At 38.8% G+C, this 23,913-nt stretch overlaps 1 protein-coding gene across 9 annotated transcripts in view; it reads right to left on the reverse strand.

The window, feature by feature from the left end:
* The window catches only part of Tjp1 (tight junction protein 1), a 207,598-nt gene that overhangs the window by 10,558 nt on the left and 173,127 nt on the right, over positions 1-23,913 (reverse strand). For 6 of the 9 annotated variants that reach the window (XM_013075096.3, XM_013075095.3, XM_013075094.3 and 3 more), the window contains 14 exons: positions 22,066-22,171; positions 18,478-18,628; positions 17,269-17,377; positions 15,375-15,594; positions 14,955-15,139; positions 14,756-14,851; positions 11,654-11,736; positions 10,689-10,899; positions 10,332-10,432; positions 6,595-6,945; positions 6,047-6,262; positions 4,532-5,401; positions 4,285-4,382; positions 2,939-3,163 (listed from right to left, as the gene is read on the reverse strand). In XM_013075096.3, coding sequence (XP_012930550.3) covers positions 2,939-3,163; positions 4,285-4,382; positions 4,532-5,401; positions 6,047-6,262; positions 6,595-6,945; positions 10,332-10,432; positions 10,689-10,899; positions 11,654-11,736; positions 14,756-14,851; positions 14,955-15,139; positions 15,375-15,594; positions 17,269-17,377; positions 18,478-18,628; positions 22,066-22,171 — 3,022 coding nt within the window. The remainder of the gene's footprint in view (positions 1-2,938; positions 3,164-4,284; positions 4,383-4,531; positions 5,402-6,046; positions 6,263-6,594; positions 6,946-10,331; positions 10,433-10,688; positions 10,900-11,653; positions 11,737-14,755; positions 14,852-14,954; positions 15,140-15,374; positions 15,595-17,268; positions 17,378-18,477; positions 18,629-22,065; positions 22,172-23,913) is intronic. The other 3 variants (XM_013075100.3, XM_087188282.1, XM_013075099.3) reach the window with 1 other exon arrangement.

The following is a 23,913-nucleotide window of genomic DNA, read 5'->3' on the forward strand; positions in this document are numbered from 1 at the left end:
TGAAGATGACGTTAAGATCTTTCTAAGTGCACATAAGGCCAATGACACAGTGAGGGACACCTCATGTAACAGCCTCACATTAATGCCAGTCTTACCACTTGACGTTCCTTTTCAAGTAGTCATAGCTAGTGTAAGAGCCAAGAAATCTAGGTGATGGCAAAGCAAGCGCAATAGAAAAATGAAAGAAAATGGTCAATCTAACTAAGTAAATCTACAGCACATGGAACGCAAATGTCATTTCAAAATATCAACCAACATCCACCACATCAGCATAATTTGTTTCATAAATAAAAATATCACTCACTGTTAGCCAAGGAAACTACCATTATATTAAGATACAGTAACTCAGTTAGACCCTCCCCGCCTGCCCAGCCCCACATAGTTTAGTTGTTGCCAGGCAGAGCTAGGTGCTTGGGCTTCACTCTTCACATTCTGCTGCAGCTCCTCAGGTGAGGAAAGGAATGAACTAGGTCGGAGGCACTGCTCAGTGACAAAGCACCTGCACAGCGGGTGCCAGGCCCAGGGCTTGATCCCAGCACCAAAAAACCAAAAACAAAACAAAAGGAACCAAATCAAGGAGCAGTAACTAGGAAGAGTGAGCAGGTTCTTTGAGACAGGGTCTTGATACGTAGAGTTCAAACTGGCCTGAAACTCATGGTGATCCTCCTGCCTCAGCCTTTTGACTGCTGAGATTACAGGCATGTCCCACCACACCCAGTACAGCAGGTTCTGAGTAAGAATGAAATGTCTCAGTAAAAGAAAAAAGCTCAGTAAAGGAAATTCTCAAAGACACAGAAAAAAGTGATTTAACACAACAGCTACTAATTCCCTTAGGGTAATGAAGAATCAGCAAATGGAAACATAACATCTTTGAAACATGTCTATGATGAGCACATGTTCCTTCCTAGCAAGAGTGCATCCATTTCCAGTTTAGGCCTGTAGAGCGTGGCCTTATTTGCAAAGCTGCACTGCTTGACTCACAGCCCATCTCATCTAGTAATGCCAATGGCACCAAACAACCTGCCTCTGATCTCTTAAATTTAGTTCTTAAAAAGCCAAAGTGATGCTACCCGTGTCATTCAAAGGCAATATAATCTTATAAAAACTACAATCTGTAACAATGGCTCCTCCCAGCGCTGCTCATGAACAGGAGGGTGGTTGATATACCTAGTACACGTGACCTGTGTTGAGTTCCATTCACTCAACAAGTACTGTATACTAGGCAGTGTTCTAGACCCTGTTAAAAAGTTATCTATCACAAGCTATTAGGTCTTCTTTCCAGAAAGGCAAAGTAACACAAAATCCAAATGCCTTTCCTTCAAATCATTACAAAACTTTTTACTTTTTAGATCTCACTGTATTCCTTTAAGGTTGTACACTATCAAGTATGTAAAAGGACAAATAAAATGCCTCTTCAAACTACACTGTGGGCCTTCTTTTAATATATTTAATGTGTACATAACAGTGTAAAAATGATTTCCACAGGATATACCCATCTATCTCACCAAAAGTGAGCTCACCTGAGTCTTGTGCTAGGGGAGTTATAAGGTGTAAGACACTAGCTGTACTTAACACAACATCTGCTGCAGCACTCAAAGTTTGCATATATATGTCTCAAACTGCTTTCTTCTGCAGATATAAGGATTTAAATAGATAACAATAGAGATAACAATACAAAAATGTTTTTTTGAGTGTTTTTGGTATCGGAGATCAAACTCGGGTCCTTGTGCTTGCGAGTCAGGCGGCAGAACCACTGAGCTAAATCCCTGGCCCAACAGAAAAATGTTTTAAGTCTTCACTTCAAATGATGTTTCCGAAAAAAAAAAACCAGGTAATTAAAATCAAGTTCTTAATATTACAAACAACAAATGATAGGTTCAGACAAAGCCAAGCATCCAAATGAGTGAAAACCTAGGTGTTTTTAATCTCAGACACTAAACTGTTATGTGATGGCTTCTGATGTTAACCTGGCTAGGATGAACTGTGTCGCGTTACTGGAACACTCATTTAGGTGCTGCTGAGAAGGGGCTGTTCAGATACAATGCCTCTCATCTGCTTTTAGGTTGACCAGAAGTGAGACAATGTGGTTGGGCCTGACATCATCAGGCAAAGACCCACAGGCCTTCCCTCAGCTCAGAGAATTTCCAGCAGCTCTGCATCTTTCCTTCAGAACACCTTCTCACTGCTTTCACTTGCTTAGACAGCACTCATGATTGTACAAATGAACTCTCTGAGACAAACTCACACCTATTTGTGTTAGTATGGGTTTTGCTTTGTGGAGGTATGAACCTGCTAGTGCCTCTATCAGTCAGTGCTCAGGCAGAGAAAAGTACCAGCAGAAGATATAGCACAAGAAGAGAGCACATCAACACAAAACTCAAGAGAATGGAGGGGCACAGACAGCGAAAACAAGGCCAGAATCAAGAAGCAAGGTGCAGTCCCAGTTCTGCCCTGCCATTTCCCCTCATCTTGGTTCCCTTATGTATAAAACTGGACCAGAAATCTCTGAAGTCCTTTAAATTACACCAATAAACGACAAGTTTCCTACTTTAAAACCCTCATCTTTGTTTTTATATTTAAAAGACAAACACAGACAATAAGGAAAAGAATCATCATCAAATGTGTGTGCACAAGGGGGGAGCCTTTGATAATCACCTAGAAATCAAGATCTTGGTTTACTCTCTCTTCCACCAAAGCTACTTATTTTTACACATTTTCTAACATAAAAAATCTTTACAGTTTAAGAACAAAAACCAAATGCACATCTAGCACTAGAAACTATGTATAATATGGAATCACTAGAACCTAAAGAATCATGGATTAAATGTGTTCCCTTTAAAAATATATTGAACTTGACGACTGATTCTGCTTTATGTAACTGAGCCTTTATATTTCATGTCACTTTTACACAGAGCAGGCCATAGATGAAATAACTTACTTTGCAGAATAACTAGAAAAACTTGGTTGGTTCTGAGAATGAACTGGTTTGGTGGGCTCTGAGAGATGGCTGGCAGGAATGTGTGCAGGAGGCTTGTCAAAGCTTCTTCGGTCAAAGTATGAGAGCTGTTTTCGGTAATACTCTTCATCTTCCTCTGGATCATAATGATTTGAACGAACAATATCTTCAGGTGGCTTTGGCTGAGGTTTTTGAGGCTCAGGAATTCTGATAGGCAATGAGTGACAAGTGAAACAACTCTCACAAAGAAAACAGAGTAAATCTTATCTCGACTTCCGCACCGACTGCTGCGACCACTCAGGCTCCAAGCAGGCAAGCATCCAAATAGCTACTGGAAACCGCACCCCTCAGGGGGACACTGAGGCAGCCTGCTCAGGCTCAGGAGCCCTTCACGGCAGTTCAGTAAGTTCAGTTATCTGCCTGAGGGGTCTCATGGAAGGTTGGAAGCAGTTAATCAGGGAAAAGGAGGGCAATGTAACCAAGACAGTGGTGAACTGCTCAGAGTCTACCTATCAGTGTCAGTAACATTAAGTGACAGACTTGAAAAACTTTAAAAAAGAAGTTTTAGAAGAACTTTAATCCAGTCTCATGAACAAACAGCCTATTTGTTCAAAATTCCAGTAGGTACAGAAAACACACAGGGAAGAAAGTCATTAAACAAATTAATATGCTGGAGAGCAGTTCCGTCCTATTGCAAGTGCAAACGTACACGCAATAAATAAAGCGTGTCAGATACATGAGCGTAACGTGAACACAGTCTTGTCACTCAGCAGGCTGTAACTGTGGTTAAGAGTACAGAGTGAGGAGTGGCGAGCCAGGTTTCTCTCTAGCTCCAACTCCTCCTACGTGCTGCTTGGGTCCTCTCAGTCTTAGCACCTCTCTTCAAAATATGTCTTGTTGATGTGGCTATTGCCACAATGGCAAAAACATTACGTACGTTCACTAAATGGTTAATTTTAATGACTTAAATCAATCTGAGTGTGTTTCTGCACCCTAAAAATGGTGAGTTCACCTATCTGCAAGCAGTTTTAAAACAAAAAAATATAATGGAAATAGTAAGGCCTCAAAATTTTTAATCATTTGCTAGGAATATCTCTTTTCAAAAGATTTTACTGTAGGTATACCAATCATTTGTTATAGAAACTCTACTAAACCTCTTTATTCTGTCCTAGGACCAGTGTCTTAATTAGCAGAGCTGGTGGTTTTTATTTGAAGGAGAATAAAATCTTTTCCTTTTCACACTCCTCTACTAGAAAAGTAAAAGGCCTCTCACCAAGAGGGTAAATTCCTAGTCAATTCTACGCCACAAACACCACAAGCAAACCCACCTGTACAGAGTTTTGTCATGTTCACTGAATTGATTCTGAGGAGTGGGTTTAGGACCAGTGATGGCAGCACCTGGAGGCTTAGATGCTCCTTCTGGAGGCTGCAGAAAATAGACAGAGATGCCCAAGGGACAGAAAATTACCAAGGGGCTTCATTTTGGGGGGAGGAGAGAGCTGAGCTGTACTCTGAACTGCTCTTCACCCACTGTGCCCAGGGATCGAGGACAGGAAAGGCATGAGGAGTATTTACCTTGAAGCTGGTGGGGTCGTTCACATCCTTCTTGTTCTCCAAAGAGGCGGACCTTTTGTTTTCAAACATTTTAACTCTGGTCAGCACAGACTGTGGTTTCATTGCTGGATCCTCCTCTTCCTCAGTCAGAGTTGGGGGTGGAGGCAGTGGTTTGGTAGCTGGAGGCAGAACTTCTGGCTTATGCTGAGAGGAGGGTACCAGAGGAGGGACAACTGCAGCACCATGCAGAGGCTCATAATGGCCTGCTTTGGAGGTGAACCCTTGTGGCGGTACTTGCTCATAACTCCGTGGACACTGGTCAAAATACTGCTTGGGTTCAGATGACTTGGGTCCTGCCGAAGGAAAAGGCTGTGCTTCTGGTCTGCATCTGGTCTGCACGCCATACCCAGAAGTTAGCTGCTCCTCATGTCGTAGGGTAGAGGTTCTAGGTGGTTGTTCATAGCGTGGTCTATTATCATAAGGGAGAGAAGCTGGCTCTTCAAAATGTGGGAAATACCCTCGCTCTGAAGACTCTTCAGGATGCTGCCTGGAGTCAATGTCTCGAGAGTGCTGATTATCAAAAGGAGGCCGAGGCTGGTAGGACTGTTTGTCATCATAATATGACCACTGTTCTTCATACGTAGGGATTCGATCTTCATAGCGTAGGCGATGGTCATAGTTCCGAGAAAACTGGTCTGTATAGCCTGAGGAATCATACCTGTATGTGGGCTGCTCGAGGTCTCTGCTGGGTTGTTTCTCTACATATGAAAGTTGGGGTTCATAGGTCAGATTTGGCTCTCTTTCTGGCCTCTGCCCTGGGTGGCCAACAGCTGGTTGTTTTAAAACATGATTTTGTCTCATTTCTTCAGGATATGGATCCTTTCTATATACCTGTATAAAAAGATTCATGTGTAAGGACAAGACTTATCTTTAATTCTAGTCTGTTTTACTAGACTATGACTAATATTAAACTATGATTTTAATATATGAAAATAATGTGTTCTACCATTTATTACCAGGACAGACAAGATTAGTGAAGAAAGCCGCTTTAAATGAAAGCTCAAAATTTATAGTGCAGTTAGAGGCTTTTATGTTTTAGCATGTTCTAAATGAAAAGTGAGTTAAAGATAATTATTGAATTTAGTAGAAATTAATGCACGGTCCTATTGATTCCACTTGTTTTGACACTGAAAATTAAAATCATAAGGAAAATCTATGGACACCAGAATTTATAGAAGCATAGAAATGTTTATGATGGATCTCAACTACCTATTAAGGGATTCTGGAAAAAATAAAAACCAAAAATAAAATTAAAATATTAAGCACAAATCTTAATAAAGAGGCCTGTTCTCAAATAATCAGTATACTGGAAGCCATGCAAACTACAAAACTGAAATGATTTGTACTGATTTAGCACTGAAGTGTTTGAGCCCACAGTAAAAAAGCAAAAGGAAAACTTAAAAGGGCAAAGCAAAAATGATCATGTGCTAGATTGATGAAGAGCAACAAAGTGGTGCAACACTGCGGCACAGATACCTTTGCTGGATCTACATGCGACGACAATGATGGCTCTTGGTCTCTTAGCATTATGTGAGCTGCCTCAGCTTGTGGTGAGTGAGAGGCGGAAGGAGCTGGGGCAGGCTCCTCCAGTCTGACATTAGTTAAAGTTACATTATGATTAACTGTAGAGGTTGATGATGCTGGGTTTGTTTCAGGCGAAAAGTAAGGGACTGGAGATGAGGCTTCTGCTTTCTGTGAAGTGTTTAAAATATTTTAAATAGAGTGTTTCTATTTACTGCTACCTTCCCACTTCAATTTATAGTGATTGGCAGACATACATTTTTAAGTATGCTGAGTTAACAATGTTACACTATGACCTCATGTAAACTTTATTTCTGAAAAATCCAGTAAATTGTTGTGTAAGACGAACACACAAAATTTAAAGTCCTTGGTACTCTCAAACTGAAATTAAAGATTCGCCTTAATCTGAAGAAAGGACAAAATATATTCTTTAACGCAATCACCACATTCTAAAATTTAATAATGCACCTCTAACTGCAAAACGTTGAATGCTTGCTGCTTACCTGTTGAGAGGCTGTCTTAAATCCAGGGGAGTCTATTCTATGAATAGGCTGTGGCTGAGCCTGTGGTGAGTAAGGAGGATATGTTTGGTTTTCATGATGCATCCCAGAGGAGTCCTCTCTTACGGGCTCAGAGGACCGTGTAATGGCAGACTCCGGGGGAGTCCCAACCTCATCATTAAGAGTTTCATCTAGTTCTTGATCAGTGTAGGCCCCGCCTTCTGTATCTGTGTCTTCATAGTCAGAAGTGTGTCTACTGTCCGTGCTATACATTGAGTATTCACTACCTGGGGCTGACAGGTAGGATAGACGATCATCATGCAAATCAAGGTCATCACTTGTAGCACCATCCGCCTGGGTCAAATAAAAGTAAATCAAAAATTTTATTCAGTAGTTCTTTAAGAGATGGCCTTTATTTTACAAGGGAGATTGAAAGGATATTTTTCTTTGGAAAAATCATTATCGTTTTCTTGAAAATTCTGGTGAGGAACTGTCAAGAAGACTGTATAAGCACACATGCAGACACACATAGCATTCTGTGAGATCTGAAGGGCCTGGAAGAAAGCAGCACTGCTTGGCCAGCCAGGATGAGCTGGACTCCGGGGGCCCTGCCCCAGAAGACAGTGAAGGAATCTGGCACGACTCACGTTTATAAAATCTAGTCACTAGCTTTTCAGCCCAAAGCAAGGTGAAGAAGGAGAATACTACCAAACCATTCCACACAAACAAGGACACACTAACAGAACAGTGCACATGAGAATCACTAGGAAACAAACCCCACAGCTCAAGCTGAGTAAGATGTAATTCATTTACACTTAGAGAACAACTTTTAAAAAGTTATATTTGGCTCTGAAAGCTTTTATGAAGTGCAACAGAAAATGACTGCTTAAATGGTGATTTGCCTCATTCAATTAAAATTATTTTTACTGTTTTTCACAGAAGCAATATCAAGTGGATGAAAAGGGAGAAATGCAGTTATGCTTCTCTTGTGCAAGTAATTAAGGACTGAGTTAATTTCTAATTGTCTATACTGGGTGGCTTCTGAGCAGATCAGAAAGACAGAGAAGTATGAGGGAACAGGAGCTATGGAACCGAAATCAACACGTCACAGGACACTAATTTGACACCAATCTCCAGATTAAACAGAACAGTCCCTGAAGATCTTCTCTGGACACTGCCCAGTTAGGCATGAGAGCTGAAGGGTCTGGAATCTCAAAATCAGAAAGTCTTTCTTCCATTTCAGCATGGACTGCACGGCCTACATAAGACTGGTTCTTCAGGAAGATGCACTGCTATGACTAGCAGGCCTGGTGTGAATCTGCAGGGCTGCTGTGCCAAGAACATGGTCTTGGGAACCGAGCTGCCTGAGTGGAGCCTTCCAAGAAGTTCTATGCTTGGCTCTGTAAGAGCCTGACTCCGAACACTGGCTTCCCAAAAAAGAAAGACTAGCGTATGCCAGGCCTCTCCATGTGCCCCCTCCCCCATCAGAGCATCTGCCAGGCTAAGCAGAGAAAGAATCCCATGGCTCTGCCCTGTTAGAGCCAAATCTCTCTGACTGAGGTCTCATTGGCTTCTAAGTGCTGTAATGGATGCTGAAGAAGAGAATTCTTGTTACCAACTCTAATTTTTAACTTGCTAGAGAACTGTTTAAGACATGGGGAGAGTAACTTAGAAGCCACCAACCCATCTAGCTTCTGCACCTGGTTTGAAATGGAGAAGTGAGCACAAACTAAGGTTATTTTGCATAAAGAAAGAGTGTATCTGTATGTTAAGAAAACCTCAAGATGACATTTCTTGATATACAAGGAACATACAAGCATGTCAGATCCTGCAAAAAGAAACTCTCTTCCTACAAATTAGGTCAAACAGAAAAGTCTGTCAAATTAAATGCTTTTACTTTACTAATTATTTATTCTAATAAAATATACTTGAATGGAATGAGAAGAGAAATCAAGCTTGATTTACGTTGTAACAACTCTTTCTGATTTACAAAATGCAGCAACCTATCCTAATAATAAATGACCTATTTTTCCTCAAATAAAAAGCCTGGGGAGTTGTTATACCCTTGTTTTAAAACCAGGCAGCCAGGAATTTAGCTCAGTGGTTCCGCCACATGTCTCACAAGCACAAGGACCGGAGTTCAATCCCCAGTACAAAAAAAAAAAAAAAACCCAGGCAAAACGGTACACAATAGTATCAAAAAGAAATTACAAAAAGATTTGTGAATAAAAAAAAAAAAAAAAAACTTTCAGGTAGACATGTATACTTTGTACATTTTGGGAAAGATTAATCACTTTGCTATTAACATTCTACCTGACAAAGGATACTAACAAAATTGTGTAGTTTACAGAAGACAGTATGAAGAATACAATCATTTTTTATCAATGCCACAAAAAATTAGTATGGTGCTCTAAAGTGGTGTAGTGTTGTTCCCCACCATGATTATCCTTCCCAAGTGCCCCAGCTGACATGTAAGTTATTCAAAATAGTCTTCTCTCTTCTGCATGGTCCATACTGGTACATGATGAGAAAAATCATGGTTTCTGATCCTTTACTATCCATGAGAACAGTGACACTACCTCTAGATGTAAACATTTAACATCTCTTCTTGCACAGGCCTTGTTTCCGGATAAAGGGCACACAGTCCCAAGCATGCAGCATGCACTGCCATAGCATCTGTATCAACAGCCAGGCAAAGAAAAGTAGGGGCCATGCAGGGGCAAAACACAACAAAAACCAAACCAACAAGGAAATACAAAAAGCAAAACAAACAAACAAACAAAAAATCAGCGCTATTCTCAATCTACCCTAACAACCAAATCCTGTATTTATAACACACCATAATGATCTGAGGAAGATAAAAGACATTAAAAACAAAGGTTCCTTCAACAGTGTACTTTGAGAAAACAATTCACTCTGCAAAAATAAAATAAGTAAATAAACACACCTTTCCCATCAAAGATTGCTATAAAACCAGGCTGACAAGAGAAAGTGGATATTTGGGTTGGCTGGCTATTTGGGTGTACTGTATATAAAATCAAAATACAAAGCCAGAGAAAAATCTATTGCTTTGTTCAGTATTTCACAATATGCTGTTAAGAATGTTAGGAAAACAAATTCTTTTTTTTTTTGGTACCAGGGATTGAACTTGGGTCCTTCCACTTGCGCAGCAGGCAGCAAAACCACTCAGCTAAATCCCTGGCCCAGAAAAACAAATTCTTAAGGTAAAGCTATGAGGAAATACCTAAAATAGACTTTTTTACTTACAAGACTTCTCAGTGCCTTTCACATGCTCATGGCAACCATGACAGGGGTGAATGCTGGCTGTGTTTCCACCTTCTACTCTCCCTCAGAACAATTGGGGCCTGACTGATTTACTAAGGACAGGAAACACTTAGACCTTCCAAATCCCCGAATTTTCAGAGGAGCAAACTGCAGCCAGGTTCAAAGTTGTCTTTCCTTGGTCAGACGGGCAGAGTCAGAATTATTTTTCATTATAATGTGAGAATTCTTTAAGAGAGAATCCCACTGGAGTGGTAATTCAACAGGGTGAGGAAGTATAAAAATCTCTTACCACTGAATATAACTTTTATAAATCCTATGTACAAATAATAAAAGCTAACTTTTCCAGTTACTCTAACAGCTTAATCCAGTAGGAAAATAATGGTAACTCAAAAGGCATTTTTGACTAGTTATATAATTTGTTGAATGGATCAAAAAAAAATTAGAAACTTTCTTACCTTTCCCTCAGAAACCCATACCAGCTGGTTCTGTTGTTGTTGAATTGCTTCTTTCAGTGCACCATACCAACCATCATTCATTGAATTTAAGTTAATTGTAGCTGAAAATAAATGAATGTGTAATCCACGGTTAGAACACCGTCAAGAGTCAAACTCATTCAACACTTCCTATCATTATTAAAAAGATGGTACTCAAAGATAAAACATTTGAAATTTCTATTTGAGTATTGCATTTTCTTTCTCCTGTTAATATAATAGAAAGCTATCCTAGCAAAGGTAATACATGTATCTGAACATGTGGTACCGAAATAATGTTGCCTAGATACTTCAAACTGAAAGAAAGCCTCATCTACTTACTTGTAAAAAGATGGTGATTATTTTTACGAAGCTTGTGAGATCGTTCATACAGTTTCCTAGCACTTTTCCGAGATTCTGGACATAATCTCATTCTCATTGTTTTCACACCTTGCTTAGAATCTGGGTTAAGGAATACAACAATTGGGTACCATTGGGCATAATTAAGACGATCAACAGCATTTGGTGTTACATCTAATAAAGCATGTTTGTCCTGGAGACAAAGAAAAACATACACAAAGATATATGAGACATCATTAACCAAAAATCATCTTCAGCAAAAGCCACAGCCCCTACTACACTTCAGTCATAACAGACCTTTGTGTTCTAGTATGACTCAGGAGCACATGTTTAAAACACTTGTAATCAGGTTAATTCAACACAATTTCTACCCTGATTTAAACTTTACAAAATTTTTTAATCAGCATAAAGAATTTAGCCCCAATATGTGTAGGCTGAAAGTATTATGTGTGCTCAGTGAGATATGTGTAATGATTTAACATTCTAGATACTATCATATAAGCACACATTGAATTGTACTGATGTTATACAGGCTGTTAATTGCACCTGAACACCATATGCATTTTTTTGTTTGATTTTTGGAGACAGGGTCTCACTATTTGGTTCAGGTTGGCCTATGAACTCTCTATGTAGCCCAGGATGGCTTTAGACTCACAAGGATCCTCCTGCCTCAGCCTCCCAAGTGCTGGGATTACAGACATGCACCACCAAGCCTGGCCAGACACTTGCCTGTAGTAACGAAGAATCATCTTTTGATACTTGTAATAATTATTTCCTTAAAACTGATAATAATTAATGCCTTTTAATCAGGGCTTAATTTTCTTATAGAATATCACAAATAATCTTAGGAAAACTACCTTCCACCTCTGAATTAATCTGATCCTTTCCCACTCAAAAACAAAAGCATTATAGGGTACAATGAAATAGGTCCCTTTTTAATAACTTACTTGATCTATTATTTGCTTTATTGTATGAAGGCGAATAATGCCAGAGCTACGTTGGTCAGTTCCAGCATCACGTGGTTCACTTTCTATTCACAAAGTCAGGACAAAGACAAAACATCATATTTCCATTAGTTAGAACAAAATGTCTCAATTACTGTGCACTACAGATATGCTGGCCTGTTCAGCAGGTATCCCACCCTCTAAAGAGCCCCTTCATCCCTGGCTGAGAAATAGAACCATCTCCAGGCAGGACCAGAAGTACGAAGTGGGCACGGCATCCACTCCCTGACACCCAGCTCTGCTAAGAACCACTGGGTCAGAAGAGAGGCAGGCAAGTAAGATGCTTGCTTTGGATAAAAAATTAAAGGAGTGTCCCCACAGAGCCTCAGTAATCAAGACAATATTTTGATATAGTATTTTCAAAAATAAATCAATATTACTGCAAAATTCCATAATGAACATATTAAGATATTAAACAGAATCAATTTGTACGTTGAACTTGAGTAATAAGTAATTTAATACTGCCACCTAGTCAAGAGAAATTATCAAATATGCCAATTCCTCCATAGGAAAATGTGATGAAGATTTCAAAAATGATACTATTGATGAGTTTCACCTATTAAAATCAGGAAAGTAAAATTATAATAAACCATGTTTAGTATAAATATTTAAACTTAATGTTTATACTTTATTCCAGTATTTTCCCAACTACTTTAATGTCCTGGAAAAAATCAGTTACAAAAATACTGATAAACACATACACCAGAATGCATATTTTCTCTTTTGCCTTTGGCTCATTCACATTAAGCAGGGTATCACCTCTCACCATTTTCCACACTGTGACATGCAGTGAAGATGCTACTGTTATTTGAATGGCACAAGAGATCGGCCAAGGAGGCTGCTCCTGTCCTGAGTCCTGCCCCGCCCCGCCCTGACCTGCCCAGCCAGTGTGGCTCAGGAGCTCAGTACCCAAGTAGGTCCCTGAGCCAAGAACGGCAACACTACGGCAGATGGCCTGGGGAATTCTGGTTAGAGATTTGGTTACATCAGCAGAAGGAGTACATGAAAGCTGGGAAGCTATAAATCTGTACCTGTGAGATAGTCTATGGCTTCATCTTGGCAACCTATCCTTTCCTGCTAGTGTATAATGTGCCAAATCCAGCGTGGGGCTGATTTCCAAACTGCAGGTCAATTTACATGAATTCTTCACTAACAAGGCACAGCAATGTTTGTGACTCTGGTCACAAAGGAAAGGAAGAGCTACGGTGTTTGTTTCAGATCAGAGGAAAGCAGAGATTTGGAAGGACAAGTTAGCCACCCAAGGAGCAACGTGAGCAGTTGAGAGAGTGAGACTACAACGAGGCAAGGCTTCATGGGCAAGCAAGGCAGAATTACAATCTGTGGACACAGGAGAACTAAACGCAGAGATCAACTGGGAGTTTGGGTTGAAGAAAATACTACTCACCCTTAATTCAAGTCTCTCACTAGATTCAAAAAAGATATAACTAAGCTACCCGAACCCCTTTTAAAATAGCCTGGCTATGAAGTAAATCCAATTCGGCTGCCCTATTAAACCCTACAATTGAGCTTTGTAAGCCTTCACACTTTTTAAACTTTTTCCCAAGTTTAAAAACGCTAAATTTCATTATGAGTATGGTCACCACAAATCTCTTCAAGTGAAATGTTGTATATAAATAATTACAAAAAGATTTCTTCTGGAAAAATGAAGATGAGTGGACAAACAGAAATAATCATTTTCTAATTAGTTCAATTTTACTATCATTTGCCTGTTACAAATCTCCTGATTTTTAGAAAAACACAGTATTCTCATTTGACTTCATTACCAATCTAATGAAAAGCAATGTTTAAAAAGGGCAATGTTCTAATTCTTTGTAATTTAAAAATGTTAATCAGGGCTTCATTATACTAGTCAGAACAACAAAACATCTTAGTTCAATTCTCTGGAAAGCCTTAACAATTACACATATCCACAAGACAGAAAGTCTTCATATCCTATGGCGCATTCTTTCCCATTTTGGAAATTTTGTCTAAGAAAGTCATCATATGGGAAAAGCTTTATTCTTTATAGTCTCAAGGATTTAAATCCCTTGGGAAATAAGGGAGAATATAAACAAACAAGAAAAACATGGACAGATTTATATATCCTTCATAACAGTAAAATATAAATTTCAAACAAGCTATACAAAACAATGGTTAATCCAACCACAGACTGGTTTCAGGACAGACGGTAACATGAAAATGTTTCTATTGAAGAGAACAAGATATAAACTCTAAAAAATAAATACAATTTTGTAAAAATACACTTACAAAGGCTAGAAGAAAATATAATTAGATAAGATTTAGGGCCGTGATGATATACGTAAAAATTAATTTTCTAACTTTTCCAAATACAGTGATATTTTTGTAATTGGAAAAATGCAGTGTAAGTTTTCACATATAATTGAAAGTAAGCCAAAGTGACTATAACTAAGTTTGTGTATTTAAACTACCATAATATCCAAGCTAGTAAAACAAATAAAGGATCTGTGAGGAAAAAAGGCATTAGGCATAGAAAGCACTGCCGCCTCAGTGTTTATATTTAATACCCTACTATAAATGTCTGCAGTAACAATTGACAGCATTAATCATGCTTTATTACCCACTTTACATATCTGAGTATTTCTATCAGATTAATGTTTAAAAAGCATTGGGACTGGAGCCAATGAAAGGGCTGAGATCAAAAGTTAGTTCTGACACGCCAAGCTGGGTGTCATAAGGAAATTTCAGACTGAAGAGACTACCCTAGGGCTCCAGCTGCATGACTTCAGCATGCATATTTTAATTCTTACCTCATGCTGTCACTGTGGGGATTATACAAGATCATGTGCTAAGCAGTTTTCCTATAAAGCTACAAATTTCATAAATGGGGGTCATTCTTACTAAAAGAAATTGGTAGAAAAAGGACACTATTACTGACGTTTCCCTCCAAATTTAGAATAGGGTAAACTATAAATTACTCACAAAAAGTTTTATTTAATAAATGGGTCAGATCCACCCTTTTTGACCCCCTCAAACCCATCAAGAGTCCATCCTGAGGCTACTTACTTGCAATCTGATATATGTCTGGTTCTTCTCTTGCCAGCTTTTCTCTGGCAACATCAGCTATTGGTCCAAAGATGGTTACAGGCCTCAGGAATCCAGCTGGGAAGAAATTAAAATGAATAACAATGTAGTTTATTTTTTTGCTTTCTTAAACATATTAACATGAAACTATATCAAGTTCATCTGTAGAAAATAAGACTACCTTCTCGAAGAACAACCCTTTCATAAGCTGGAAACTTTGTCTGAACTGGCTGTGCTGATAAATCTTCTCTGCTTTTTCGAAGATTTCTCTTGGAGCTGCGAAGACCTCGGAATCTCCAGAAGTCTGCACGGTCTCCTCCTGCTGTTTTTGGAAGTGTGTACTGAACACTGGCTAATTGCTCGGCTCTGTGCAAGAAATTATAAAAAGTAAATGGAAAAAGATCCACAATGAAATGTCAAAATACAGAAGTTTATAGGTAGTTTAAATCTCAATGATTATAATAAAATAGAATGTGTAATTAAGTTATAGCTATAGTAAATATAATGAAAACTAATTCTTTATGTAATTAAAATTTGCAACGTAACTGAAATCTTCTACATCATTTACTTAATTCTATGAGAAGTATCCAAATATTCATACCTGTTCTTATTAGGGATGATGCCTCGTTCTACCTCCTTATGGTTTTTGCCAATTCGAATAGCAAGCCATGATCCCAGTTTTCCATTGTACAAAGTATCTACAACACGGAATACCTCTCCTTTGTTGAAACTCAGTCCATAGGGAGATTCTTTTTCATATTCAAAATGGGTTCGAATATAGAAAGAATCTCCTACATCTGATTCCACAATGCGACGATAAACTAAGAATGAAAACAATGACATTATCAATTCTTGATGGGTAAGAAATTAATCTGAAGAGACGACAGTATGTGAAGGCGCTGTTGATTAAAAAAAAAATCACCAAAACCCGCAGTGCTTACTATGTATTAGTACCGTGTGAAGTGTTTCATCTCATGTACTCATCACCATTACCTCATGAGATGGGAATGCTTAGTGATGCCTTTGCACATGAGGAAAACGATGCAGAAAAACATGAAGTAATTTGTTGAAAGCCACACACATGTTTGCTATTTTATATTATCTGATTTAATTCATCTGTAAACACTAAAGATACTTCCATATTCTAAGTCAGTGGTTTTCAAAGGAAGGCAATCTGGCCCCTTCCCATGGAGGACAATGCTAGCAAGTAAAGAATTTTTGCTTGTTCCAAAGTGAGCTGATGAGAGTAAGGAGGTGTGCTAATGGTACTCATCTAGGGGTCAGAGGCTAGAAATGCTGCTCTACACGAGGCCTCTGACTTACAGATAAGTTCCTCTCCAGGAGAACATTTGTAAGTTGGATTTGTTTGTGGTCTGACAAAGTGAGTCTTACGCACCTCTGATACACTTCCAGGCACCCTGGGCTCTGACTGAGCAATGTACTACACTGCACACTATCACACTGCACAGTAAGCACACGGCAGCACAACAGTAACAACGTCCACAGACACATGAGCTACTTCCATGATCTGTTCCCACTTACGAATATTCGTAACGCAAGGTCCATTCACATTTGTGAAAGTTCGCAACTTGAATCTAAGTGGGGACTTACTGTACATCAGCGGGGGCAAATCTATGGTACATGTGTCGCAGCAGGCTGTTTGCTACCACTGCAAGCTCTAAAGGCTTGCCATCACTGCTTCACCTCCTACGAGGCACAGGACAGTCCCTAGCACATACAGTTATGTGGCCCAAAATACTGCCAAGGCTGAGCAAGAACATTCTAAATAACAAGTGTATTTGCTTCACTAGACAAAAGTAGGTATTTTTTTGAATACTGCTACAATTATCTGAGTGTACTGCTTAGAAAACATTGGTAGAAAATTTGGAAGCTGCCAATCTATATACTTGTATATGGGTCTGGAAGCTAATAAACTTCTGGCTTGTAAAGGGTTGGCTGGCATTTTATTTAAATTAGAAAGTCACAAAGAATGGTCCTATTGGGCTCTGCTAATGAACATAATGCAAGAATGAATGTGTGCTCCCAGGGCCGAGGATTTACCTCAGTGGTTCTGCCACCTGCCTCGCAAGGCAAGATTCGGAGTTCAATCCCCGGTACCAAAACAAAAACAAAAACAAAAAAACTATGTGCTCCTAAATGAATTAAAGTAAATAAACTCTCTATGAGATCAACAAATTCATCACTCAGCTTTGAGGGATTTAGTTTAATAAATGGAATCAAACTTGCCGGGTTGGTAGCATGTTTATACTCCCAGCACTCAGAGGCTGATGCAGGATGATGAAGAGTTCAGGGCAGCCTGAGCTACCTACACAGGGAGCTCAAGGCCAGCCCAGATCACACAGCACCACACTGTCACAAAAACGCAGAAAACAAAACAACGGGGAAAAAAAAAAAGCAACAATAACAACAAAAACCCCTGAATAAATCCCTATCTAAATCCTTAAACACAGTTTTATTTTCTGGCAGTATCTCACCATCCTTCTTTTTCTGAGCCAGTATGGTCACTTCTTCTCCTTTAGGGAGGTCAAGCAGGAAAAGAACAGCCTCTTCTCTTATGATATTTGTGAAATCTACATTGTTTACCTGTTAAAATAAGATTGCATAAAATGTCATGGTTATTTAACAATATAAAAATGGGAAATATTCTGAGTCTACCTAATTTTGAAAATATGTCTTTAAGATGAAAATTTTATTATACTTTGGAGAAAATAACGTTTTCATTTAAATTAATCAGAAACCAAGTAAATAAAGTGAAAGTAAAGATTTATTTAAAGAGTAGTCATAATGAATCCTTAAAGTTCATCTGTTGCAAAATCTAACCAATTTAGACCAAAAAGACATAATATTGTGAAATCTCTGGGTTTAAAATTTTAAATTATTAATTCTATAAATGTACAATACAACCTTATCTTCTAGTTGCTGAAAAATCAAAAGGAAATGGAATAAAAAAGAGACAGTATGTATTTTGGCATCCCTTGGACAGCAACTTTGTAACACAGGCTCCAAGTCTGCCAGTCAGTATTTACTTAAAAGAGAAGCTCCTAAGTGTCAAAATGAATGTCAAAATGTCACCAGTAATTGTGTAGGAGTCCAGGTGGGTTTTCACCTTTCCATCTTAGGTAATGGGGCAGTGGGGGGGATCCCTTTGTGACTGAATCTAAACCAGGGTTTCCTGACCTTTATGACTGCTTTTTCTTGTGAGATATGATGCATCTAAACCAGGCCAGCTTACCCTTTCGCCTGATATAAATTCCATCTTGTGCCTGAGTACATCTCTGGTAAAGAAGGTCCTAGAGGCTAGTGGACTGCTACAAAGACTATTTCCCTGGGAGAGGAATACCCAATGTTGCTTGCTGGCAGGCTGTGGCCTGAGGCAGTGTCCTGCCATTCTGAATGTTTAGATGAACTTGGAAAGACTACCTGGTAGATATCACAGGGATCTAAGACTCATTTTCTTGTAAGTTCTATTAACACCAGTGACTAAAATGAAATATCACACTGCATAATAACACACAACATTGCAGTAAGCCATAGCAAATGCAGGAATGGAAAGTGGCTAGTCTAGCACAAGCTAGACCTGGTGGATGCTTAATTGGTTTAAGAGACTGCACACAGAAGTCTGCTGTATCTGATGCTTTTTTCTAGAGATCCATGTACTTTCAAATGCTCATAATTTGACATACCCTGAGAATTTGATCGCCTTCCTCTAAACCTTCTTTGGCTGCCGGGCTGTCTTCTAGAACACCAGCTACAAATATTCCAACATCATTTCCACCAGCTAGCCGCAAACCCACACTATCTCCTTTTCTGAATTTTACCAATTTCATGCTGGGCCTGTTAAAACAGATATTTCATTTGAGACAGTTAACAGAAGATTGAAAAAGTTATAGCAAACTGCTACAGTGAAAATAATATTCAGAATGGAACAAAGAACATCATTTCTAAAATCTACCAGAACTCATTAATTTCTTAAAACAGTATTAGAATCCAAAATCAGATTTAATAGCACTTATTACATAAGAACAGCTCTGCGTAATTAATTTATAAAACTTCCTTATACAACAATGGTTTTCTAACTCTCAGAGTCTTGAAAGTGGACACAGTGTCACATGCTTGTAACCCCAGCACTTTGGGAGGCCAAGACAGGAGAAGCAAGTGTGAACCCCGTCTCGGCAACTTAGCAAGACCTTGTCTCAAAAAAAAATAAAGGGTTGTAGATGGCACTCAGTACAATTCCCGTATCAAAAACAAAGAATTAGGTATATATGTTATTTTTCCAATGGCTAAAAGAATTTCCATTTTTTTCCACCCCAATTCACAGTGTATTGTTACTGCTGGGTAACTGAAAAGTCTCATTTTATACAGGTAAGAACTGAAGCACATATTAACTAATTTCCCTAATACCAGAGAGTCAAAATCAAGCTCTATGGCTTATAATCTCTATATTCAATAGACAGATTTTTAAACTTTGCAGATGGTGGACTCTTTAGTAGTTCAGTGAGATTACCGTGCTGCCCCTTTGAATTTTAAAACAGAAATCTCACAATCATTCAGCTTTTGTGGATTTACCCCATATTGAAACTCTGCTCCTTTTTTGTTAGAGAATAAGGAGGAACAAATGTAGGCACGTTCCCTATTACCAGAGTAGTGTTAGGACACCACTCTGTAACACCCTGAGAAAAGGACTGAAGGACACTTAGACAACAGAACAGACCCTAACAACCAACTGCCCTTTAGATTTTCCTTCTAGGTTCTCACAACTGTCGACATTCCTGACCAGGCAGACATGCTGTTTTACTCATATTCACTATTCTGAGCATGTGTAGAAAAAAATTTAAAAATCCCTTTCTTAATTCACTAATAATCAAATTATTAAAAAGCTAACAGAAAATAACTAAAAACCACAAATCAAATGAATGAATAATTAAGTTGAGGGAAGAGACATTTCTAGCCCTTTTGAACCAACTAGTTAAAAATCATCTTAGCTTACAGAACTTATAAAATACTCACCTTTGACCTGGCTTTTTTTGTTTAACCTAAACTATCACTGGCTAGACATAAAAAAGGCTATAGTTTAGATCAGATCATTCATTGCTAAAGCTGACACTGTCCTTCCTGCCTCCCTGAAACGATTCAGTGTCAGCCTTACCACTGACAGTGTCCTTTGGTTATGATGGCATCCTACTCTTTCAATAATCAAAGGGATTCTCTAATACTCCTCTACTAAAACTGTACCAAGAGCTCTTTGAAATAAATCCTCCTCCAACCTTGATCAATCTAGAGTGCCTCAAAAAGTCCAAAGCGGCTGAGTGCAGTCTGCACCACTTACTAAAATCTGACTTTCAGAGCCACCGTTAGAGGGCAGTTTCCAGCCCACACCTCCCGACCAGTGCCACATGCCGTACCTCGCTGGCATTTTTGTACTCTGACCATCTGCACTGTTATCAACTACTCGGAATTGCAAAATGCAGATACCTTTTCCCGCAAATCTACTCACTGGATTCGAATGAAATATCAAACTTTTCTTGGCTCAGCTACCAATCTTACACACATCCTCATCCTCTTTGGTACTTGGACTCAGAGAGCAGATCTCTGGAATCTTACTAAAGTTTCCTAAACCTTAAAGATGTGTAAGAGCGTTCAAGTAATTCCGAAGGAAGAAAAAATGAGAGGACTGTGACTTCTATGGACTAGGACAAATTATCGTCATTCTAATATTAAATATGTACAATTTTTAACTTGTAGGATACCTACCTATTATGGTTTAGATCTAGATGTCACCCCAAAGCCTCACTGCTCATGGGTGGGGCTTTGGGAGGTGACTGGATCATGGGTGTGATTATAGGATTAGTCCACTGTTGGGTTTATAGCTGTGTGATGCTGGAGGTGAAGCCTGGTAGGAAGAGGTGGGTCACTGTAGGTGTGGCCCGGAAGGGTGTATATATTCCTCCTATTCCCTTGATTGCTGCTGCTTCCTTCCTGCCTTCCCTGCCATGAGTTCATCCAGTCAGCTCTGGACTGAAACCTTTACAAACTGTGAGGCAGAATAAACCTTCCCTCCTTTAAGTTGCAGGTATTGCGTACTGTGCCTCAGTGCTAAGACAGTAATTAAGACACCACCTACTTCTGACACTTTTTCTCTTTCTAGCTCACAACTCAAAGCTTCCTTAGTACAGAACACGAAGGAGAAAGCTGGGCATGGGGCCACCCCCTTTAATCCCAGCACAGGGGAGGCAGAGGCAAGAGGATCACTTGGAGTTCAAGGCCAGCGTGGGCTACATGGTGAGGTCAGGGCCACCCTGAATTGTATAGCAGGACCTTGACAGAGGGAGGAGAGGGAGAGGGAAAGGGGCAGAGGGAGGGAAAAAGAATGTGAGTGACCTAGCCCAGCCCATTTTAGGAAATTTATGAATTTTCAGTTATTCATATCACGTTCCTTTTTTTGGTATGGGGATCGACTCGGGACCTGGCGCTTGTGAGGCAGGCGGCAGAACCACTGAGCCAAATCCCTGGCCCCATATCATGTCCCTTTTACCACAGAGGCAACAAAAACTAATTTGATGATCGTAAGAGTTTGAAATTTGCTTAAAATATTTATACCTCAATTCCACCAAGTATAATATACAAGGTAGTAAAATGTGCAGAATATAAAAATTTACTCTTCAGTTGCTAATTAGAATCTAGAACAGCTTTTCAACCAGGGGTTACTTCCCCTCAGGTAACATTTGGCAATTTTGGTTGTCAGAACTGGGTATGTGCTACTGGCATCTAGTGGCCAGTGGTGCTGCCAAACTGTCAAAATGCCTAGGAAAACACCCCAGGATAAACAGGTATCTGCCCAAAATGTCAACAGTTCTGACATTGAGAAATATTCACTTATTAATAAAAAGCTCGGGCATTAAAAGCTTATGGATGTTCGGTCAACAGTGCTGAGATTAAGAATTATTTATTTATTTATTTATTTGTTTAATCTAGGATGTTAGAAAGCCTGTAGAAATACTGATGTCTGAATAGAAAACAAGATTTCTGTAATTACTGACCTAAAAACTGTAGGAGACAATGACGGGAAACACAACATCTACAAAGTTCCTCTGCTTTTCCCTAAGCTCTAAGAGACTCTATCATGAGATTGCTAAATAAAAAAATAACCCAATCACAGTATTATGTGTCATTTAAAAAAGTATATGCAATATGGTTTGCAATTAAGTTCAAACTCTAGCTAATGTTTAATAATCGACAAAGACGACAATACAACTTTAAAACTGCATTACCGAAGAATCCCATCTTCATGAGTTGAATTAGGCAGGACACCATCAGAAGGACTGACAGGTAAATCCACATCTGGTTGTCCAACTTGAGCATACACAGGTTTTGGTTCTAAGAAAAAGAAAATTCAAACTGTGCAGGATTCACTTTATAAAAACATAGTATAATAATGTAAGTCACCAATGAAATAACCAAACTAAAAATTTCACAAAATATATGTATGATTCATCAGCAAAAATAAGTTCAGATGTATAATAGATAATGTGAAATAGGAAGAAAAGGGGCAAAGGGGAAGGAAGTGGGAGGGCTAGGGGAAAGCATAGAAGGGAATGGGATTAATATGAGAAAATGGAAAAATAGGAACAAAATCTTTGTAAATAGGGAGGAATGGAGGGGTTGAAGGGAGGGCTGGGCAAGGGTGAAAAATAAGAACCAAGAGAGACTACGTAAAGGTGCAAATTTCCAATGATGAATGTCATTCTATTGTATACCTAAAATGTACCAGTGATTAGAATGAATAATAGATAATGCAAAATAGGAAGAAAAGGTCCACAGGGGTAGGGGTAGTGGGAGGGGCAGGGGAAAGGAAAGAAGGGAAAGGACAAATGATGAGAAATGGAAATCAAGTCTTTGTAAATAGGGAAGGGTGGAGGGCGTGAAGGGAGGGCTAGGAATGGGGAAAAAATAAGAAACAAGATGCATTATGTAAAGGTACAATTCCCAATGAGAAATGTAATTGTGTTGTACACCTAAAATGTACCAATAAAAGAATTTAATAAAAAAAAAAAGAACCATGTAAAGCTACAAGATCCCAATGAGGACTGTAACTGTATTGTACACCTAAAATGTACCAATAAACTAAATGAAAAAAAAAATGAAAAAAAAAAGTTCAGAGAACCTGATAAGGATCATATACACCATATGTATCAGACTACACTTTACAGCTATAAATTCCAAAGTCTTTGTAACAAGTATGCATGTTACATGGTCACCTATGCTTCCCTATTCCAGCTAGTAGGGTCTGAAAAATCTATATTCTTATGGAAGAGAAATAGAAAAAAAATATAGGAAATAATCCATGTTTCTGTTGAAACTATCCACGTAGCCACTATTCCTCTTTAGGGTAAAATTTCTTTCTAAATATCTACATTCTTGGCACCAACCAAGCAGAGTCACACAGACTGGAGAGAAGGAACTGAGAGATACTGGAAACAAAAATTTCTAGGCCTTTCAGGCAACCACTTTTATTTATTTATTTATTTATAAATATATATATTTATTGGTACATTTTAGGTATAAAATACATTTACATTTATCATTGGGAGTTTGTACCAGAACATGGTGCATCTTAGTTTTTATTTTCTCTCCCATTACCTGTGCATCCTTCACCCCCTCCACCCTTCCCTATCTACACAGAGTTTGATTCGATTTTTTTTTTCCTCATAATTTTTTTTTCCCTTCTTCCCTTTCCCCTTTCCCTTCCACCATCCCCAAACCCTTGGACCTTTTCTTATTTCAAAGTATCAATTATTCATTTTAATCATTTTCATCCTTATTTACACTTTCAATTTCTCACACTAGAGAAACTATTCAGTATTTACACGTGTGTCCTATTTATTTCACTTAAGAGTATGGCCTCAATATGCATCCATTTAGCTATACTTGATCTTAGCCAAAAGGTCAAGAAGCGATCCATTTAGCTATAAATGTCTCTAGTTTCTCATTCTTTATGGCTGAGTAGTACTCCATTTTATTAAAAAACCACATCTTCTTTATCCAGTTTCCAGTCGATGGGCATTTGGGCTGTTTCCAAGCTTTGGCTATTACAAATTGTGGCGCTATAAACATAGGTG

The sequence above is a fragment of the Heterocephalus glaber genome, unplaced genomic scaffold (genome assembly GCF_053883595.1).
Source record: "Heterocephalus glaber isolate CG9 unplaced genomic scaffold, H.glaber_assembly_v1.0 deba00001531, whole genome shotgun sequence".
Classification (NCBI taxonomy): Eukaryota; Metazoa; Chordata; class Mammalia; order Rodentia; family Bathyergidae; genus Heterocephalus; species Heterocephalus glaber.